The sequence below is a fragment of the Dysidea avara genome, chromosome 3, assembly GCF_963678975.1.
Source record: "Dysidea avara chromosome 3, odDysAvar1.4, whole genome shotgun sequence".
Lineage (NCBI taxonomy): Eukaryota > Metazoa > Porifera > Demospongiae > Dictyoceratida > Dysideidae > Dysidea > Dysidea avara.
Genome location: NC_089274.1, coordinates 26,566,366 through 26,589,016, shown reverse-complemented (window position 1 = coordinate 26,589,016; position 22,651 = coordinate 26,566,366). Strand labels below are relative to the sequence as shown.

General features: G+C 38.8%; 2 protein-coding genes across 3 annotated transcripts; one reads left to right on the top strand and one right to left on the bottom strand.

Annotated features, from left to right (window-relative positions):
* Positions 1–617: 617 nt before the first annotated feature.
* On the bottom strand, positions 618–22,649 carry LOC136250514 (uncharacterized). Of its 2 annotated transcripts, XM_066042731.1 has the most exons (3): positions 22,603–22,649; positions 22,122–22,531; positions 2,316–3,476 (listed from the first exon to the last, which is right to left on the bottom strand). In XM_066042731.1, the coding sequence occupies exons 1-3, from the start codon at positions 22,644–22,646 to the stop codon at positions 2,404–2,406; spliced, it is 1,527 nt and encodes a 508-aa protein (XP_065898803.1). In that variant the 5' UTR covers positions 22,647–22,649; the 3' UTR covers positions 2,316–2,403. The 2 variants fall into 2 exon arrangements, with proteins under 2 accessions (XP_065898805.1, XP_065898803.1); XM_066042733.1 differs by lacking the exon at positions 2,316–3,476 and adding an exon at positions 618–1,741 and having other exon boundaries at positions 22,126–22,649.
* LOC136250524 (E3 SUMO-protein ligase ZBED1-like) lies at positions 11,112–13,709 on the top strand. Its single transcript, XM_066042743.1, has 2 exons — positions 11,112–12,271; positions 12,585–13,709. Exons 1-2 carry the CDS (start codon positions 11,930–11,932, stop codon positions 13,491–13,493), a joined length of 1,251 nt encoding a protein of 416 aa, XP_065898815.1. The 5' UTR covers positions 11,112–11,929; the 3' UTR covers positions 13,494–13,709.
* Positions 22,650–22,651: the final 2 nt, after the last annotated feature.

The following is a 22,651-nucleotide window of genomic DNA, read 5'->3' as shown; positions in this document are numbered from 1 at the left end:
AAATCTGTAACACATGGAATTCTGGCTTTTGCCTGATATGTATCTCTACCCTCGGCGGCAGCAGCAGTATAACAAAGCAATGCATCATGGGTGTTAAGGTGCAACAATGTCATACCTACTTAACTTTATATGTGGCAGAAAGTTTTGTATGGAGACCCACAGTGGGGTATGACGTTGATATTACATGCATAAGAAACAAAAGTGTTTTCTACATCTCAGTAACATTGGGAACTTTAACTTTCAAATTTCCAATCCACAGTGTATATGATGATGTAACTGTATTAGATGTAGCGAGACCACGCAGGGACCTCTAATACAGCTAACAGCCTGTAGAGGAACTATCAAAAGAGTGTATTGTTCTGCACATTTACATCCATAAATCACAAGGGAAAGTACCAGTTGTGTACAAGTATCATAATGGTAAGCTTTCAATGTACACATACAAATGATGAGTTACCAACATAGGATAGTATTAGGATTTGACAGCGAGTTGACTGTACGTACGTCTACCTGTATGACACTACCAAACACCTATTATGATCACTGACTTACTTTAGACACATATTATATGATATACAAGTATACACATACACATATATTCTCACACAAATGATTGCTTTAAACCAAACAATCAAAGAAATTAAAAATAACATGTAATCTTATAACAGCAGCATCACTTTGAGTTGTTATGTCAAGATTATAATTTAAACACTACATCATAACGTAGGTGTGATAGCCAGGTTTGTATTTTTTGGTTATTTCTCCATCGAAATGCCACAGTGTGACAGTCACTAGTAGGTTCCTTATCAGACAGTAATGTGTTTAACAACTCTCGTATTGATTCATACTTCTTGTCATCTAACAGAGAAAAGTACACAACAAGTCGATGAAATGAAAGATGGCAGTGCTTTAACTTTGGCAGATAACAGACCAGTAAATTGTATAGTACATACATGTCTTCTCCAAACACATTAATGGAGTCACTTATTATAAGAAACTCTAGTTTCAGTAAGCACTCTAGGCTGTAGAATAACTCGTGTGCTTTTGCTGAACTAAAAGATCCATTATTTGTATTGCATAATTCTAACACTACTAGTGTTTGACAGCATGTCAATGTTTCCTGCAACAAAGAGTTCTCCTTTAAAACTGTCACACCAGATAAGCACAAATCTAACAATGAATTGCTATTATAAATTATAATATCAGACAAATCATTGGTAAACTTTAACTTATGATCACATTCTAAATATTTTACATGAAATGACTGTAATTTTCTAGAGGGATGATATGCACTCTTGAAGACACTTGTAAATTGACTAACTATAAACTTTAACCTTCGACATGATGCGACCAATGGTATGTCGCTAGGCAACAAGTCATCAGTTGCATGGCAAACAATTACAACTTCATCCAATTTAGTAGAACTCTTTTTCAACACTGTTAGTAATTCATTAAATCCCAACACAGATTTCAAATCACCGACAACACAGTGAAGTGACCTGATAAGCCCCAAGGCACACAATGAACTGATTGTAACAATGGAAACATCACTTGTATAGTCAACATGTCTTGGCATCACAGCACAAGGATGAGTGTCGAGACACAAGAATAGTTGCTCACAATATTTATTCAGTTCTATCAATACCTTTGTGTCATTTGGTTTATCAACATCACCCAATAATTCCACTGGTGGTTTACCGTGACAAAGATTTATAAATGGCTGCAGATATCCCATACCTAGGTACAATACATCTGATATTCACATGCAGAATTAATGTACACATACAAATGCACTAGGTAACATTATCATCTCACAATCACAAATACATATGCTACCTGGATAGAATAGTACATTACTGCACAACAAACAGCAATATACTATTCTATCCAGGTATCTATTCTTGCAATGTATTTTTGGTTACAACATTTTTGTTATTACAAATTGCAAGCAATTTTGTGTGAAAGGTCACTTCACAATGTGAATGTATGGGTAGGCTATATATAGCTGCTTAACTAACATGCACTAATAATATATAGTCAGGGACACAACCCACACGGACACCAAGCAGTATTTACTACACTCAACGTGTTCTTTATAAAGTATCTGGAGCCATGCCACCCATTGTGAAAATTACCCTCTTGAAATGAACTCTGATTACCCATGCACCGACTGTTCTATTACAATAAATGATTTTTTTCTAGTCATTTTACAGATACAAAGAATTAATAGGATGCACCAACTGAACCCCATTCCCATGTATCCCCAATTTTTGTGTCTATGCAGAAAAAATGCTTGTACACTTGCACTTCAGCAATACCATTATGTAGTGATGTTGAAACAAAAAAGATCAAAAAGAAAAAAATACAGTGATTACATTTAATATGTGTGTATACAAACTATTATTAAAGTACAATATCCACATCACAATGAACAGCAGACATCCAAGTTTGCAAAATGCTCCATTTAAAAGCAACAGTGTCTGAAGCAATAGCAGTTTTCTTGTCTGGCAGTAGTGTATGTAGTAAGTCTAGTATTGGTCCATAGGTGCTGTCCTTCAGTAGGGAATAATGCACAACAAAGACAGAAAATATCAGATGGCATCTTCTCAACTGTGGCAGATGTTGGTGAAGTAAATTATGAAGTGCGAGCACGTCTTCTCCAAACACGTCCATGAATGGGCTACTTATTTTGAGAAATTCTATGTTTGGCAAACCCTCTAAGCTAGCAAACAATTTGTGCAAACCTGAATGACTTAAAAAGTTTTCTTCACTAACTAATAAACTACGATAATCTTCTTCACTAGTAATGAATAACTGTAGTACAACTAATTGTCGGCAGCTCTGGAGTGTCTCACACAACAGGGACATGTTCTTCAATACAGTGACCTCCAACAAGCACAAATCCACCAAGGACTCGCTGTTGTATTTTATGATGTCCGATAATTCTTTGCAAAATTTCAACCTATGGCTATGTTTTATTGAATTTACATGTAGTGATTGTAGTTTTCTAGTTGAATGGTATGCACAGTTGAAAAGACTTGTAAAATGGCTAACCACAAACTTCAACCTTCGACACTGAGCTCCTAATGTTCCATGGTAAGTTGGGCCACCAGTTATATGATTAAAAACTACAATTTCATTCAAGACAACATGTTGTTCTTGTAACACTGTTAGCAACTCCTCAAATTCCAACACAGATTTTAAGTCTTTGATTACGCAGTGCAGAGATCTGATATTTCCCATAGCACACAAAGAGTTGATCACAACGCTGGAATCAGCACTCAAATATTCAACATGCCTCGGCATCACCGCACAAGGATGAGTGTTAAGACATGAAAACAACTGGTCACAATATTTATTCACGTCTACCAACACCTTTGTATCTGGTGAGAACACTTGTTTATCAGTGACAGCCGACTGTTCCACTGGTGGTTTACCATTACAAAGATTTATAAGCAATTGCAAGTACTCCATGTCTACAATATGTAACACAAATAAGTGAGATATACATTCATGTACTGAAATGTGTACATACAACTGTACACACTCGATAAAAAGTACTGAAACAAGCTGGAGTAGTGCACAATATTAAATCACAGTAAAACAACAAGAAGTGTTATATCCCTACAGCATGGAAAATGCAAATATGGTGAAACATATGGTAGCTAGGATCAGTAGATGTAAAGACTCTGCCAAATAGTTATACCAGTAATTAATTTTTTTACTGTATGACAGGAAATTTTGATGGAAGGAAAAGTTGATGAAAAATCCACATTTGAAGTTGACAAACTCATATATTTAAACAGTCAGTTTTAAAGGTGCTCACCAAGCTTAACAAGAAGTCAACAAATTTAACTGCTGTGTCAAATTCATCAACTTTTTCTTTCGTCAAAGTTTCCCTATTTTATGATACAGTGGAGCCTCCCTTATCCGGACCTCTATTATCCGGGTCTCTATTATCCAGGTCTCTATTATCTAGGCACCTCCATTGTCTGGACAGCCCAAATTGGTCATGTGGCTTGTAGTTTATTGGCCATAATGAAGTTTGGTTTAAATGAAAGCAGGAGCCTAAAGGTTGCTGTTTACATGTTTGGTGGCTTGTTTATTCTACTAATAATAATAATAACTACCACTTGGTTGCTAGGTGATAATAGATATTTACAGCCCAGGGAAGTGACCATGAATGTTCTGTAGTGACTTCCCCCTCTGCCCACTAAACTGCATAGCACTAACTGATAGTAACAATAACACTACTTGTATTTAAGTCAGTTACTTTACCACATTAGCATGTTATTCTTAGCTATGGATATTTCTGAGATACAGACAGTAGTATGTACCAGACTGCCCGGATAAGAGAGGTTCCACTGTAATAGTAATTCCATGCAGTTGGTAATTTATTAAATTATTACTTACCGTGTGTATTGTTGCTAAGGAAGTGCTACCCAAACAAACTGCAAACAATGCATAGAACCATCTTCTCAAGTGTTTTTATAATTAATCTATTAATCTATCACATGTTTTCTTATAAGAATTCTCTGTACAATGCCTTTAGTCTGTTCTTCATTATTTGTACACGTACAAGACAGACATGACCCCTTTCACATTGAAGAAACGCGCATCAATTCTGGCAGCCTAAAGGCCAGTGGTAAACAAGGAAAACAAGCAGCTGCCTGTGTATTTCGTCTCTGAAAACATATTTTCATCACTAATTCTATAGCTCATAACTTGCCATTGGCTTAGCACATTTACAGCAGACAAACATCACAGGACGTAGAAATCAATGTAGTTTCCAGTGCTGCTTAAAAACTTGGATACCTCCTTTAGATTCTACTTGACACAGTAGATTTTGCGTCCGTGGTTGTCTGTTTCCCAATGGTTTCTGTACATTTTTATGCCTAACCACAGCATCCAGTGATTGCACAAATGTAATTACAGGTTTTTGCAATTGAATTCGGCGACTTTGCAATTGAATTCGTCCATTTGCAGTTGAGTTCGTTACTTTTGCAATTGAATTGGTCTCGTTTGCAATTGAATTTGTCCCGTTTGCAATTGAATTCGTCAGTTTTGCAATAGAATTTGTCGCTTTTGCAGTAGAATTCATCGCTTTTGCAGTTAAATTCGTTTAACAAGAATGGCAGCTGGAGAAAACACAAAAACATGGTGTAGCAGCTGCTACAAGAACTTGTTCAAGTACAACAGTAGTAAACAACTCTATATAAGGCAATAATTCTTCCTCTACAGCCTATCCAGCAACCACAAGCAAGCTACCAGCTCCAATTATCTTCTAGTGTCTCAAGTGTACTACTTCATGGTGTAATTACCTTCTAGTGTCTCAAGTGTAATTCTCCATGGCGTAAATAATTCATCTCTTAATGAACGGTTGGTTTCTCGGAGCCGTTTTGTTTATGATGAATTGTAATGCAAACGCGACGAATTTTATTGCAAAACTGATGAATTCAATTGCAAAACCGACGAATTCAATTGCAAAGGCGACGAATTCAATTGCAAAAACCTGTAAAAGATCAATTAAAATACTTTCCCTTACATGCAACTGGGCTATCCTGTCTTTATAGTTCATAATATTTTTTAACTCTTGCTGTGAAAAGACCAATAAAACTAGACTCTGCAATTAGGTACAAGCACTTCTACTATGTAAGAAAATATATAGCCTGAGAGTGTGTATAAGGTGATGGTCGTGTAGCTAATCACTTATGGCAATTGAAAGTGGTATTAGAATTAGAACTAAGCTAGTCCAGTAAGGTAGTCCAGTCCAGTCAATGGATACACTCATTTTACTGGTAAGCTCCTATGCTGGCTGGTTCTATGATCATGTGCACTCTGATAAAGGAGTTTGTATGGATGCGTATCTCAAACTGTGCTGCTGCTACTGCTGCTGCTGCTCCTGCTCCTACTCCTACTACTATGTCATTCTACAGTAAACCATGCCATCAGTAATCCAGTAATCTTTTACAGGACAAAATGACAATTTGAAATGATATTTACCATGCTAAATGACAGCCAACACAACAGGTCTTGACTGTTACCATACAGTAAACTACAAGGATATAGTAAACTACAAGGATATAGTAAACTACAAGGATATAGTAAACTACAAGGAAATTTGCCAATAAAAATAGGTAAAACCAACTGTTTTCTCCAAGATTATACAATGGCACACAAACTGATATTTTATTGATGCATTTGAATTTGATCAAGGAGTAATCAAATCACTACACACCAACAAAGACAAGATTTTGCTGTTTGACATGCATGCTTCCTTCTATGGTGTGTTGTACTAAATGTCATAGGTTCTTACAAACACCACATATACACTGATGCAGTAAATTCCAACTTTCTAGAGGTGTTTTATCATAGTGAAGAGTGACATATCACAGTTCGGTTGAACTTGTGGTAATAAGACTGGAATTTTTGAACATTTACACAGTTCTCATCTATCAAGATATCATACTTCTTACTGTTTCACTGTATATGTAACACTTTCACACCTCAGATCAAAGGAGCCGCCCGGGCTACATTTCGTGTGTAGTCCAGTTAGCCGGGCTACATACGAAATGTAGACCGGGCTACAACTGGGTAGTGATTATCAAGACAGACGGTAGTGTGTCGTGCGGCCCAAGAAGCCGGCGCGCAACACCCGTGAGTATATTGACAGGAAGAACAAAAACGCAATTTTCGTACCTACGTAGCTCTGTATTGCTTTTGACAATTTTTGCTGTAGACACGCCCTCCAACTTCAGTACTCCACATTCCAAATTTGAGCGAAATCGCTTCAAGCGTTCCCGAGATATGCGATTTCAAAAGTTGGCTTAGTTTCTTCCTCTTTTCGTACACTTACAAAAACTGCTATAAAACTCGAACACCTAATCCAATTGCCTTGACATTTGGCACACAGAAGGGAGGTATAAAGGCACATCTCTGTACCAACTTTGGCTGGAATATGATGAACAGGCAAAGAGTTATTAGTGATTATTCACGATAAATAACACCAATATGTTGTCACGCCTACAGGGTAAACCGTTTATGGAAAGAAGCTGAAAATTGGTGGGTAAATAGGTTAACTATTGAACCTCAAACCCTTTGTGGTTTGAAAGAAATCGAGCTAAAAACCAGGAAGATAAAAAGAAAAAACCAACAGTATGTAACAATTATGCAATCGAGATTAGCTAATAAAAAATAGAGATAGACCAATACCACTTTTTACCAATATTTCCGATACGAGTATTTGTACTGAAATTATTTGCCGATACCGATACTATACATTGAAGCCTAGACAAGTTTATCAAATTCACTTACAAAGAAACCTTTGGCATATTGATAAACATACAATGCATGCGCTGTTTATCCTTCTGTACCAGTAAAGGTTCTTCATCGATAGTAGGGCTTCAATCCAGGGGCGTGGCAACATTATGCAATATAGTATTGCATAACGTGTACACCTGTGGACACATGTTGCAGACATTGCAGTGCTAAGTGAGCTGTCCAATATTATCAGAGACAAGTGTTTTGTTATTATCGCTGTAAACAAAGGTAGAAGTAAGTGTTTTGTCATATAATATCTAATAATAAGTGTTTCTTTGATTGATAAGTGAGTTTAGTTTTCTGTCAGCAGTTAGACTGGTTTTGATTTTTGATTAAACTCCTCTGTTTGGCATAGCCGATCTTCCACAGAGGAGTGTAAGACTCAGATAGGCGTCTGCGAAATGGGGGTTCCATGGAACCCTTTGAGCCCTCCCTAGATCCACCTCTGCACTAGCTGTTTCTCTTGTTCACTTCATCATTATCCAAACTGGTAGCATGCTTTCCTTCATGACATTCTTTGTGTTTTTTCGCATGATGTGTTAAGCAAACCACATAAAGCTATAGCTATGTGCTACTATTATCACAAGTACACAAAAATTTTTGGAATTTTCTACTAGAGTAGGGACCATAGCACTACGATAACAAGTTGATGTTATGCTACTTCTAAAAACCAGGCGCCAAGCAGCTAGCTAACTCATCTGGAATAACTATAGACAGTATATACTACTATGAATTAACCAACTATGTATTACTACTTTACAATAGGGTAGTTTGATAATATAATTAGCTATTTCTCGTATTTCGTAATTCATGAAATATTCGTAATTCGTTCAATTACGTTGCTATGCACTGCTAAGGAAGCGTTTGTTAAATAAACCGCTTTAACCAACATATTACGCACAAAACTATCTTCTAAACTGTTTTATAGTGTGACTAACGTGTTTTTTCCCACAAATTCTCTCGACAAAGCCTCAAAGCTGCTCTTCATTTTCGTTCGCGTACGTAAGGGATACGCCCCCTTTCAACTCGAAGCGATAGGCTATTCCTGGCAGTGTACGAGGCCTGCACCGTTGTTTTTCAGTTGCTAAATGCCTGAAAACCTTAAGGGGAAGGTAGTCTGAGGAAAGTCACCACACCCGTATTTCAGTCCGCCGAAAAGAAACCACCTCAGAGCAAAGTTCACCTGTGCAGAAGTTTAATACAGACTTCATTTCACTTTTACTTCTTACGTAAAAGCTGCTTTTACCGTTATTAAACGATTTTGCTCACGTGGGTGCGTACGGACAAACATAGGTAGATAGGTACATAGGTACATAGGTAGATAGATAGGTACACACACACACTTTTACGGAAACAATTACAGTAAACCAGGCGCATGCCCGCTGTGGGCGTGCGCCTGGTTTAAAAAGTACTGAAACAAGCTGGAGTAGTCCATGATATTAAATCACAGTAAAACAATAAGAAGTGTTATATCCCTACAGTGCTCAAGATACCACACTGGAAATGCACAGTAGGGATATAACACTTCTTATTGCTTTACTGTGATTTAATATCATGGACTACTCCAGCTTGTTTCAGTGCTTTTTAAATCTAGTTGAAAATTCCAAAAAATTTTTTGTGCGCTGCTTGTTTGTTAACTTTTTTTGTAAATAATTATTATGACTGGTGAACCCACGCATACTGCATCCGAAATGGTGCCACGCACCCCAGCTACATCAGTTATCATCTGAAAAGTAGAGTATCCGTTGTCAGCTATGTTCAACCCGTTACACAGCATTTTGAATCAAAAAGCACCTTTGCAATCCACACATACCAAAAGAAATGGTGCCAAGCGCCCCAATTATCAAGACACACGGTAGTGTGTCGTGCGGCCCAAGAAGCCGGCGCGCCACACCGTGAGTATATTGACAGGAAGAACGAAAACGTCATTTTCACACCTTTGTATCTCGGTGATCACTTATCTGATTGGAACCAAATTTGCTACACAGTTGCCCGCCAGCCAAGGGAGTCTACATTCCAAATTTGAAGGAAATCGCTCCAGCCATTTCCGAGATACGAGCTGCCAAAGTTTCGTTTTTTTTCTTCTTCGTCTTTTCGCACACTTGCAAAAATTGCTATAATAAGCAAACGCGTGCTCCGATCGCCTTGAAATTTGGCACACAGAAAGGGAGTCCAAAGGCGAATCCTAGCATCAAATTTGGTACAAATCCGATGAATGGTTCAGGAGTTATGACCGATTATTCGCGTAAAACAAGATCGATTTGTTGTCACGCCTACAGGGTAAACCGCTTCATGGAATGAGTTGACAATTGCTATGTAGATGGAGTAACCATCGTAGGAGTGCCTTTTGGTGGTTTGAAAGGAATCGAGATAAAGACCATGGAGATATGACACAAAACCCAACCTGTGTCACAATTACGCGATCGATTTTTATGAATAAAAAAGTATTAGTTTTCACGCCTACTAGGCAAACCGCTTAGAGCAATGAGCTGAAAATCGGTATATAGCTGGAATAATCTTCATAGAAAGTCCTTGCAGTAGTACAGTAGAATCGGATTACGAACCACTGAGTTATGATTCGAAAGCCAACTCCGTGTAGCAAATGCGAGATCGAGATACTCTAATAGAACAGTCACCCTAATAGAGCATTCGGCTAATTTATTTACTCCATTATAGAATTTTATTACATCACAAGTTATTCTGTAGGGAGTTCAGCTGCAAACAGTTAATCTTATAGACAGTTCAGCAAGAAGACAGTCACCATGTGGAGAGTTAAGCAAATATACCACTATAGAGATTCAGAACATTACAAGTCACACTGAAGAAAGTTCAGCTATAAACAAGTCATGCACTGTGTAGAGAATTCAGCTACAATTAAGTCACTCTCTAGAGAATTCAGTTACACAGAATTCAGCTACACACAAGTCACTGTGGAGAGAGTTCAGCTACAAACAAATTACCCTTTAGAGTGATCAGTTACAAACAAAACACTTTGCAGGGTGTTCAACTGCAACAAATCAATTACCTTTAGAGCGATCAGCAATGAACAAATCAACACAAATCTACCTGTAGAGAGATCAGCTAGAAACAAATCACCCTGAAGAGAGTTCAGCTACAAAAAATCACCCTGTAGAGACATCAGCTAGAAACTAGACACAATGTAAGGAGTTCAGCTACAAGCAATCACCCTGTAGAGAGTTCAGCTAAAACAAATCAACCTGCAGAGAGATCAGCTACAAACAAATTACCTTATAGAGAGTTCAGCTACAAACAGATTACCTGTAGAGAGATCGGCTACAAACAAATCAACCTGCAGAGAGATCAGCTATATACACACAAATCAACTTTTACAGAGATCAACTACAAACAAATCACCCTGTAGAGAGATCAGCTACAAACTACACAATGTAAGGAGTTCAGCTACAAACAAATCACCCTGTAGAGAGATCAGCTACAAACTAGACACAAAGTAAGGAGTTCAGCTACAAGCAAATTACCCTGTAGAGAGTTCATCTACAAACAAATCAACCTGTAGAGCAATCAGCTAGAAACAAATCACCCTGAAGAGAGGTCAGCTACAAACAAATCACCCTGTAGAGAGATCAGCTAGAAACAGATCACCCTGAAGAGAGGTCAGCTACAAAAAAATCACCCTGTAGAGAGATCACCTACAAACAAATTGCCCTGTAGAGAGATCGGCTACAAACAAATCAACCTGCAGAGAGATCAGCTACACACAAATCAACTTGTAGAGAGTTCAGCTACAAAAAAAATAACCCTGTAGTAGAGCTGGGCGGTATACCGGTATTTAATCGATAATACGGTATTTTACTTGTACCGGTATCGATATCGAGCTATAATTTTAATACCGAGAAACCGGTATACCGTAAAATACCGGTGTACGTTTCGACACGTGAGTGATTATGCGCCATTGTTCTCGCCCTTGTTTTCAGAATGTGTGAACTGGTTTCGAAGGAAAACTCGACGTCATTAGTGTGGAATTATTTTGGGTTTGAAGCGGGTGAAGATGGGAAGCCGATTAATTCTGAAAAGGCCATTTGTCGTGTCACGAGCGGATGTACGAAGAAGCCAGTATTAGCAAAAGGCGGGAACACCTCTAATCTGTTAACGCATCTCAAGAGGCACCACCCGAAGCAGTATGCAGAGCTGATAGAAGCGCAGGAGAAGAAAAAGGCGAAGGATAAAAGTTCGAAAAGATCTCAAGGACAGGCAAAACTGAAAGTTGTTGACCAGTCGGCAGCGATATATGGTCGTGGTAGTAAAAGATGGCAAGAATTAACCGACAGTGTGTCGTACTGCATTGCAAAAGACATGATGCCGATTCATACGGTAGAGAAGGAAGGATTCGGAGCGGTTTGATTCGAAGTACGAGTTGCCTAGCCGAAAATATTTCTCCCAAACTGCACTGCCAGCACTGTATGCCAAGACAAGGGAAGCAGTAAACAAGGAATTAGAAGAGGTGAAAGAGGCAGGATACTTTGCTGCTACCACAGATTTATGGTCAAGTGCTACAAATGAGCCATACATTAGTTACACTGTTCACTTCATCAATCGAAACTGGGAGCTGCGCAGTCGTTGTTTACAAACCATGTTTATGCCAGAACAACATACTGGTGAGAACATAGCTGAGGCTATCCAAGTAACACTGGAGGCTTGGGGCCTTCCAGAAGCACACCAAGTTTGTCTGACTACAGATAGCGGAAGTAATATTATTAGTGCTGCTGAAAGGCTAGAGATGACCAGATTGGCTTGTTTTGGACACAATTTGCATCTTTCAGTAACCAATGCTTTAAAGGATGATCCAAGACTGAGTCGAGCTGTGGGTGTGTGTAAGAAAATAGTGTCCGCTTTTTCCTATAGTTGGAAGAAGAAAAGTGAGCTATCTAGAGTGCAATCAGAGATGGAGCTTCCGCAGCATTCACTGATTACGGTAATATATACAGTGCATACATTTAATAAAATAAATTGATTACAATTGTAAATAGGTACATTATTACATGTTAACAATACTATGACGCACAAATATAGTCTACACATATGTTATGACGTTTTGTAAACCAAGCATGTGAGTCATGTGACAATGTGGTGTGGTTTCATTAGGACTTTTGGGAGTGGTTGGTTTTACTTGTAAAAGGATACATACACTGGTATTTGATTACATGTGTAACATGCCTGGTTTACAAATCCATTGTGCTTAACAGTGTAATAGGTGTATGTGGTAATGTTAGTACTTGTTCCACTAGTCCTGTGCAACAAGATGGGGATCAATGCAAGCAATGGTTGGGCGGGTTTTGGAACAAGAAAAGGCAGTACGTCAAGTTCTCAGCAACGACCGTAAAACTGCTCACCTGATTGCCACATGGCAAGATATTGAAGTTTTGGAGTCGGTAAACAAAGCTCTTACTCCACTTGCAGACCTAACAGACAGCGTCTCTGGGGAAGACTACGTCACAGTGTCATACATTAAACCACTCTTACATCACCTTAACACTGAAGCTTTGGCTGTAAAGAATAATGATACTACACTAACAAAAGATATCAAGGAAAGAATCAAGTCATCCCTCACAGAAAAGTACTGTGACAACGATGAAATCAATATGCTACTAGACGTGGCTACAACGCTGGATCCTCGTTTCAAAGCTGATTACATGAGTGCAAGTAACGTGGCAAGTGTGAAAGAGAGGATAACGGATGAAGCACTAAATGAAGAGGAAGTTTGTGCCTTGCTGAAGCCACAGTCACAAGAAGATTCTGGTGAAGTCACTGACATTGATCAAACAAGTGAAAATGATCCTCCTGCTAAGCGAAGGAAGTTATCTGAGTTGTTAAATAAAAGCAGACCGAAAGATTTAGTGTCCTCAGGAAATGAAGATTCTAGTCTAAGCCCAAAGGAAAGGATTTCCCGTGAACTGGAGAAGTATCTCCAAACCCCTCAGCTTGACATTGATGACAGTCCACTTCTTTGGTGGAAGGGTAATCAACAGATGTTTCCAGTTTTAGCATTGATGGCTAAGAAGTTCCTGTGTATATGTGCATCAAGCAGTGCTTCAGAACGCACATTTAGCACATCTGGGAATATTGTTACACATAAACGTACATGTCTAAAACCAGCTAAGGTCAACATGCTGACATTTTTAGCTAAAAACTTATAGAAGAAGTGACAGTCAGTCTACAGTAAAAGCAATTACATATAATTGATCCTAGTATACTGTTTGTTGTTACACTTGAGATAACTAAACATGACTTATTACTATACTTGTATGAGGATGTTTGTATGTGACTATGTGTTGACAAAATACCGAGATAGCTATTTATACCGTGATATTTTATAAAATACCGTACCGACTTAAAAATTTGTGTACCGCCCAGCTCTACCCTGTAGAGAGATCGGCTACAAACAAATCAGCCTGTAGAGAGTTCAACTAAAACAAATCAACCTGCAGAGAGATCAACTACAAACAAATCACCTTATAGAGAGTTCAGCTACAAACAAATTACCCTATAGAGAGATCGGCTACAAACAAATCAACCTGCAGAGAGATCAACTACACACAAATCAACTTGTAGAGAGATCATTTACAAACAAATCACCCTGTAGAGAGATCAGCTAGAAACTACACACAATGTAAGGAGTTCAGCTACAAATAAATCACCTTATAGAGAGTTCAGCTACAAACAAATCACTCTGTAGAGAGATCAGCTAGAAACTGGACACAATGTAAGGAGTTCAGCTACAAGCAAATCACCCTTTAGTGAGTTCAGCTACAAACAAATCAACCTGCTGTGAGATCACCTACAAAAAAGCACCTTGTACAGAGTTCAGCTACAAAAAAATTACCCTGTAGAGAGATCGGCTACAAACAAATCAACCAGTAGAAAGATCAGCTACACACAAATCAACTTGTAGAGAGATCAGCTACAAACAAATCACCCTGTAGAGAGATCAGCTAGAAACTAGTCACAATGTAAGGAGTTCAGCTACAAGTAAATCACCCTGTAGAGAGTTCAGCTAAAACAAATCAACCTGCAGAGAGATCAGCTACAAATAAATCACTTTATAGACAGTTCAGCTACAAACAAATTACCTTGTAGAGAGATCGGCTGCAAATTAATCAACCTGCAGAGAGATCAGATACACACAAATCAACTTGTAGAGAGATCAGCTACAAACAAATCACCCTGTAGAGAGATCAGTTAGAAACTAGATACAATGCAAGGAGTTCAGCTACAAGCAGAATCACCCTTTAGTGAGTTCAGCTACATACAAATCAACCTGCAGTGAGATCACCCACAAAAACGCACTTGTACAGAGTTCAGTTACAAACAAATCACCCTGTAGAGAGATCAGGTAGAAGAATTCACCTTGTAGAGAGTTCAGCAACAAAGAAACCACCATGTAGAGAGTTCAGCTGCAAACAAATCACCCAGTAGAAAGATCAGCTAGAAGAAGTTACCATGTACAGAGTTCAGTTACAAAGAAACCATCATATAGAGAGTTCAGCTACAAAGAAATTACCCCGTAGAGAGTTCAGCTAGAAGAAGTCACCTTGTAAAGAGTTTAGCTACAAAGAAACCATCATGTACAGAGTTCAGCTACAAAGAAACCACCTGTACAGAATTCAACTTCAAACAAATCACCCTGTATAGAGATCAGCTAGAAGAAGTTACCTTGTAGATAGTTCAGCTACAACAATTCACCCTGTAGAAAGATCAGCTAGAAGAAGTCACCTTGTAGAGTGTTCAGTTACAAAGAAACCATCATGTAGAGAGTTCAGCTGCAAATAAATCACTCTGTAGAGAGTTCGGCTACAAAGAAACCGCCATGTGGAGAGTTCAGCCTCATACAAACCACGTTGTAGAGAATTCAACTACAACAAATCACCCTGTAGAGAATAAGTTACCTTGTAGAGAGTTCGGCTACATACAAAGAAACCACCATGTAGAGAGTTTAGCTGCAAACAATTCACCTGTAGAGAGTTCAGCTAGAAACAAATCACCCCGTAGAGAGATCAGCTGGACGAAGTCACCTTGTAGAGAGTTCAGCTACAAAGAAACCATCATGTAGAGAGTTCAGCTGCAAACAAATCACCCTGCAGAGAGTTCAGCTACAAAAAAATCACCCTATAGAGAGTTCAGCTAGACGAAGTCACCTTATAGAGAGTTCAGCTACAAAGAAACCATCATGTAGAGAGTTCGGCTATAAAGACACCACCATGTAGAGAGTTTAGCTGCAAACAAATCACCTGTAGAGAGTTCAGCTAGAAACAAAATATCCTGTAGAGAGACCAGCTAGAAGAGGTTACCTTGTAGAGAGTTCAGCTACAAAGAAACTATCCTGTATATAGTTCAGCTACATTTCAAGTCACCCAGTAGAGAGATCAGCTGCAAAAAAAATCCTGTGGGGAATAATGAGCATGTAATAAATATATGTATATAATTTGTATAATTACTAATAAAATCAAAAATAATTGAAGTACTAAAATTCTTCTTTAAGTTCTTTTCTTCTTCCTGTAGTAAAGAAAAAAACACATGGGTTAAAAAAGCCCCAAAGCCAGCCATAGGCCGGCTTTGCAGTATACTAATACAAAAAGAAGTGATATCTAATCAAGCTGTAAAAAAAGGTGCGGCCCCCATAAAGGCCATGGTGAAAAAAGATGTGAAATCCAAGGTGGCGGCCAAGAAATGGCTGTGATGGTAGGTTAATGGTTACATTTTAATAACGGCAATTCAGGTGAATTTTGTGCCGCTTGGTCTTGGCACCAAATTCACCTGAATTGTTGTTATTAAAATGTAACCATTAACCTACCATCACAGCCATTTCTTGGCCGCCACCTTGGATTTCACATCTTTTTTCACCATGGCCTTTATGGGGGCCGCACCTTTTTTTTACAGCTTGGCTGTTTTTGATTAGATATCAATTACTGTCTGAAAAGTGAAGTATCCATTATGCTTTGTTGTCAGCTATGTTCAACCCGTTACACAGCAGTATGAATCAAGAACTGTTCGAAAAGCACCTTTGCAATCAAAATAGCCACTATGAAAAATACGGACAATTTCCATTACGAAGGGAAGCCATCATGTGCTACCGCCAAGCTTTTGCATTCATCTTTTCTTTGCCAACTTTTCACTGTCAGCAAAGATGAATGGGACACAAAGGAGGACACTGGTAAGTCCATGAAGAATGCATTGTACATACTGCGGTATGCCAAAAGGCACCTCTCGGGCCAAAGCAATGTCGAACAGTGAAAAAATCAAGCCCGTAGCCTTAGCCGTTATTCAGTTACACTGAAGGCATCAGCTACTCAGTCAGTAGAAAATTCGCTTAAATAATTTCTTTTAAAATTCCATAGCAACTTGTTGCAAGCATTTCAGGTTGATCTGAAGGCTTGTTTGGGCTTAGTTTTGCCTAACCAACACTGCCTCATCCTTGTCAAGGAAATTGACGCTGGTTTTTAGGTGATATTATTTCATGGGCCACGCCTACTCCTTTGTGATCCCTACTATACAGTACTATCGTATAAACAAAGTTAGTAAAATAACTTGATGAACTTCTAAGAGAATACATTTTAGCAATAATAATTATGTGGTGTGTTATACATCAAGACACACGGTAGTGTGTTGTGTGGCCCAAGAAGCCGACGCGCCACACCGTGAGTATATTTACAGGAAGAAAGTAAACGCGGTTTTCACACCTTTGTAGCTCCGTGATTCCTTATCCGATTTAAACCAAAGTTGCTACAGACGTGCCGGCTAGGTAGGGGAGTCCACATTCCAAATTGGAAGAAAATCGCTCCAGCCATTTCCGAGATACGAGCGGCCAAAGTTTGGGGTTTTTTCTTCATTTTTTTCTTCTTCTACTACTACTTCTTTTCGCACACTTTGCAAAATCCGCCACAAAACACGAATGCATGCTCCAATCGGGCTGAACTTTGGCACACTTAAAGGGCTCATTAAGGCGAATATCAGTATCACGTTTGGTAGGAATCCGATGAACATTCACGGAGTTATGACCGATTATGTGTATAAAATAAGGTCGAAGGTCTGTCATGCCCACAGGGTAAACCGCTTGAAGGAATGAGCTGAAATTTGCTATGTAGATGGGGTAACTATTGTAGGAGTGCCTTTTTGTGGTTTGAAAGGAATCCAGTTAAAGGCCATCGAGATATGACACAAAACCCAACCTGTGTCACAATTACGCAATCGATTTTTATGAATTAAAAAACTATTAGTTTTCACGCCTACCAGGCAAACCGCTTAGAGCAGTGAGCTGAAAATCGGTGTGTTGCTGGAATAATTATCATAGAAAGTCCTTGCAGTAGTACAGAAGAATCGGACTACAAACTACTGAGTTATGATTCAAAGCCAACTACGTGTGGCATATGCGAGATCGAGATACTCTAATAGAACAGTCACCCTAATAGAGCATCCAGCTACGTTTGTAACCTACTCCATTATAGAATTATATGACATTGCAAGTTATTCTGTGGGGAGTTCAGCTACAAACAGTTAATCTTATAGACAATTCAGCTACAAGCAAGTCACCCTGTAGAGAGTTCAGCTACAAATATGTTGCTGTAGAGATTCAGAACATTATAAGTCACACTGAAGAGAATTCAGCCACCTTGTAGAGAGCTCAGCTACAACAAGTCTCTCTGTAGAGAATTCAGTTACAAACAAGTCACTGCATAAAGGGTTCAGCTACAAAAAAGCTACCCAGTAGAGAGTTCATCTAGATCATCTACAAACAAGTTATAATACACTTTATGCAATGTTCAGCTACAAGTAAGTCACTCTGTAGAGAGTTCAACTACAAACAAGTCACTCTGTAGTACAAACAAGTCACCGTGTAGCTGGAGAGTTCAGTAACCAATCAAAAAAATCACTCTGTAAAGAGTTCAGCTATACAAACATGTTATAACTTATAACTCTATAGAGAAAGTTATAACTCTATAGAGAGATCAGCTAGAAACAATTAGTGATCCAGTAGAGAGATCAGCTACAAGACATCACCTTATAGAGAGTTTTGTTACAAAGAAACCACCATGTAGAAAGTTCAGCTGCAAACATATCACCCTGTGGAGAGTGCAGCTATGAACAGATCACCCTGTAGAGAGTTCAGCTAGAAAAAGTCATCCTGTAGAGAGATCAGCTAGAAGGATCACCTTGTAGAGAGTTCAACTACAAACAAATCACCCTGCAGATAGTTCAGCTACAAACAAGTCACCCTATGGAGAGATCAGCTAGAAGAAGTTACCTTGTAGAGAGTTCAGCTACAAAGAAACCATCATATAAAGAGTTCAGCTGCAAACAAATCACTGTGTAGAAAGTTCAGCTACGAATAGATCACCCTGTAAAGAGATCAGCTAGAAGAAATCACCTTGTAGAGAGTTCAGCTACAAAGAAACCACCATGTAGAGAGTTTAGCTGCAAACAAATCATCTGTAGAGAGTTCAGCCAGAAACAAGTTCACCCTGTAGAGAGATCAGCTAGAAACAAGTCACCCCGTAGAGAGAGCAGCTACAAAGATACCATCCTGTAGAAAGTTCAATTACAAATAGATAACCATATAGAGAGTTCAGCTAGAAACAAGTCACCATGTAGAGAGATCAGCTAGAAACAAGTCATCCAGAGATCAGCTAGAAACAAGTCACCCTGTAGAGAGATCAGCTACAAAGTAACCATCCTGTAGAGAGTTCAGCTACAATCAAATCATCCTGTAGAGAATGAAGAGATCAGCTAGAAACAAATCATCTTGTAGAGAGTCCAGTTGCAAACAAATCACCCTGTAGAGAATTCAGCCACCTTGTAGAGAGTTCAGCTTGAACAAGTCACCTTGTAGAGAGCTCAGCTACAAAGAAATCACCATGTAGAGAGTTGAGCTGCAAACAAATCACCCTGTAGAGAGTTCAGCTAGAACAAATCATCCTGTAGAGAGTTCAACTAGAAACAAATCACCCTGAAAAGAGTTCAGCTACAAACAATGAGAGTTTCAGCTACAGTTCAGTTATGTAAGAAGTCACCTTATTAACTACAGTATGTGATAATCATCATTCAATGTTAAATATACAAATATTTCATCAGACAAAAGCTATACACACAATTACCTTCTTTCTTCCACAATTCCTTACAAGTTAAAAAGAAGCATCAAATCCATATGGCCAGCTTTGTGGCTTGCAATACAAAACGAAGTGATATCTAAACCAAAACAGCCAAGCTGTAAAAAAAGAGTGCGGCCCCCAAGGTGAAAAAAATATGTGAAATCCAAGGTGGCGGCCAAGAAATGGCTGTGATGGTAGTAGGTTAATGGCAAAATTTTTAATTACAACAATTCAGGTAAATTTGGTGCCGAATCCTAGTGGAGGAGGCAACACAAATTCACCTGAATTGTCGTAATTAAAATTTTTGCCATTGACCTACCATCACAGCTATTTGTTGGCCGCCACCTTGGATTTCACATCTTTTTTCCACCTTGGGGGCCGCACTCTTTTTTTACAGCTTGGCTGTTTTGGTTTAGATTTAACTAATCAGCAACACTTGTGATTCATTGCTTTAAAAAAGCAGTGACTTGAAATACATTACCCTTTTTTTCTAGCAAGTTGCAGTGCTGTCATTAACTATAATTGTGTAATATTGTGACCAGTTTTGTGAAAAGGGGTATTCCCACATGATGTGTACGTACACATCCAATTTACCAACTAACAACTCACAGCTTCAGACAGATTGAAGGAAACTAATGACATCAAATAGTTAGCACCAACATTCAGCCTAATGGATAAAAAAATTTAGTTCTATACCAGCTCCTATATAGATGACCCGTTTTCAAAAATTGCACTACTAAATTTACTACACAGTGTGTTTTATTAGAATTACAATTGCCTGATATACATAAGTGAGTGAATTTACCTCTCAGGCAGTTAATCTGTGCTTCACCTTGCCATCTGGTGTGTGTTCTATTAGAGTACAAAGCTCGGAGACTTTGTAGTAACATGCAGAGTGTTGCAGAAAGCATCTTGCTCGCAGACTCAGTCTTGCTTGCTATGGACTGGGTAAGGTAGTTGGAAGTGAGCCTCACTTGAAGACTTGTTACAGGCACTCCACCAGGACTCTACTTTTATACTGCAGTGTGTAACTACCAGATGATAGCATACACACCAGATCACATGAGCAATTCTTTGGCTAAAAAAGGGATTGATCCATTTTACCACAATCTTTTAGATAATAATTAATGACATCATAGGTTTTCCTTCATAGCAAAATTTCGTATTATTCCGTGAATGTTTAATGGAAATTTGTAGAGAATCTGTACCTCCCATTAAAGGCATACCTCTCCAAAGTGCAAACAATGTTTGAAATACATGTGTCTGGGTGTTAGATAATTTAGAAAACAAGTAGCATGTTACTATAATATAATTATGTAACGAAGTAGTAACTCACTAATTAAAAGGCGTGGCACCCATTTCACTCTCCTGTTTCATTTCGGATGAATACTCATGAGCGAAACAGATGTCACGCTATTTAATTAGTGAGTTTTCAAATCACTCGTACTTGTGCGAGATGACATTGCATTTGAGTGGTACTACTTGTAACTGTAACACAGTGGCAGTAACTATGTTTTTTATTTACTTATTGAACTTTACAACACAAATTGTTTGGCCAGTCCATGTACTTCTGCATTCACTTCAGTGCGGTGGGTTTTCACAACTACTTTGCCCACCATTCAACTTCACTGCAGCTGTTCCTGCCAATGTACGATACCGCTCAAATGTAACGTCGCACTCGCTCATGGCGAGTGATTAAAAAACTCACTATTTAAAGGGCATGGCGCCTGTTTCCTTTGCGAGTATTCATCCCATACAAAACGGGATGAATACTCACGAAGGAAACGAGTGCCATGCCCTTTGATTAGCAAGTGGCCTGCACTATGTATACCTGGTGAGCAACTCCACTGTAAAGAGTTACAAATGACATGTGAAAATCATGTTTTCTTTGTTTATTTCTTTGTTCCTTATAGTAATAACAACACACTGGTGTGGAACACTGGCAGTGTTGGGTAGTTACTTTTTAAAAGTAATAGTACTTTGAGAAACGCGATAGATAAAGTTCGCATATTTTGTGTGTTTATTCTGAATTCCACAGTAACCAATTCAATCATGTGACTAAGGTTACATAATCAATTGTGTGATTAAATAGAGTGGCCATTAGCAAACAAATTGAGTAACAATTAGCAACCAGGCAAGTAACACAGCATCATAACTGCAATCGCATGATCTGATTACCTGGAATTTTGCACACAAAAGGGATTGTATAAATACCAAAGTTGGTGCAAACTCTGATAAAAATCATAGCCGTTAAGTTGTAAAGCTAACACCAACCATGACAGTAAACCATATACTGGCTTCAGCTTTACTACTACCAAAGTACTAATACCAGTGAGAACAATGCCACAACTATTGTTAATTAACATAAATGCATACATACTGTACATGCATTACACACTGTACATGCATTGCACCCACGTATACACACACACACACACCCAACGATGGATGGATGCATACACCCATGTGCTCAATAACACACACGCACACACGCGCGCACACACACATGCGCACACACACATGCGCACACACACATGCGCACACACGCAATACACACACACGCAATACACACAGAGACGCATACACACATCCACAATTATGAATGTACACACATGTACACTTTATGCATGCATGCATGCATGCACACATACACACGCACGCACGCATGCTCACACTACTCACCTAGTTTTTTGTCTTCCTCGTCAAAAAGGTACTCTCCAAGCCCAACCATCGATAGATCAACATGCAACTGTTTAGCTGTTGCTAACTCTGATCCACAATCACAACACCTCAAATACAGTCCATTTGCTATAGCGATGGCCACATCCAATGTCAGCTTCAGCGATGGATCACGTGAACTGTGGAACCAGGAGTGGTACTTTCTCAAGTAGATGTCACCTGTGATGTTCTGTTCATCAAAAAACTTTTCAAAGTCAAAACTGAGTATTTCTGTTGGCCAAAACCTCACCAGTTCCTGTACCAATGACACTATTTTACCAGTGACAGCACGATACATGAGGTAATGCAACATGGGAGGTGGTAGAGTTTTACATGCGCGCTCTCCTGTGCATGACTGTAGTATCACCTTTACACTGAGAGTGAACAATGGAGATATCTTTGCAGATTTTCCTGCCATGCCCTTGTATACAAGCAGTTCAAATACCTCGTCCTATACTTTGACTCCTGAGTCTCCTTCTCCAAAACCATAAAAA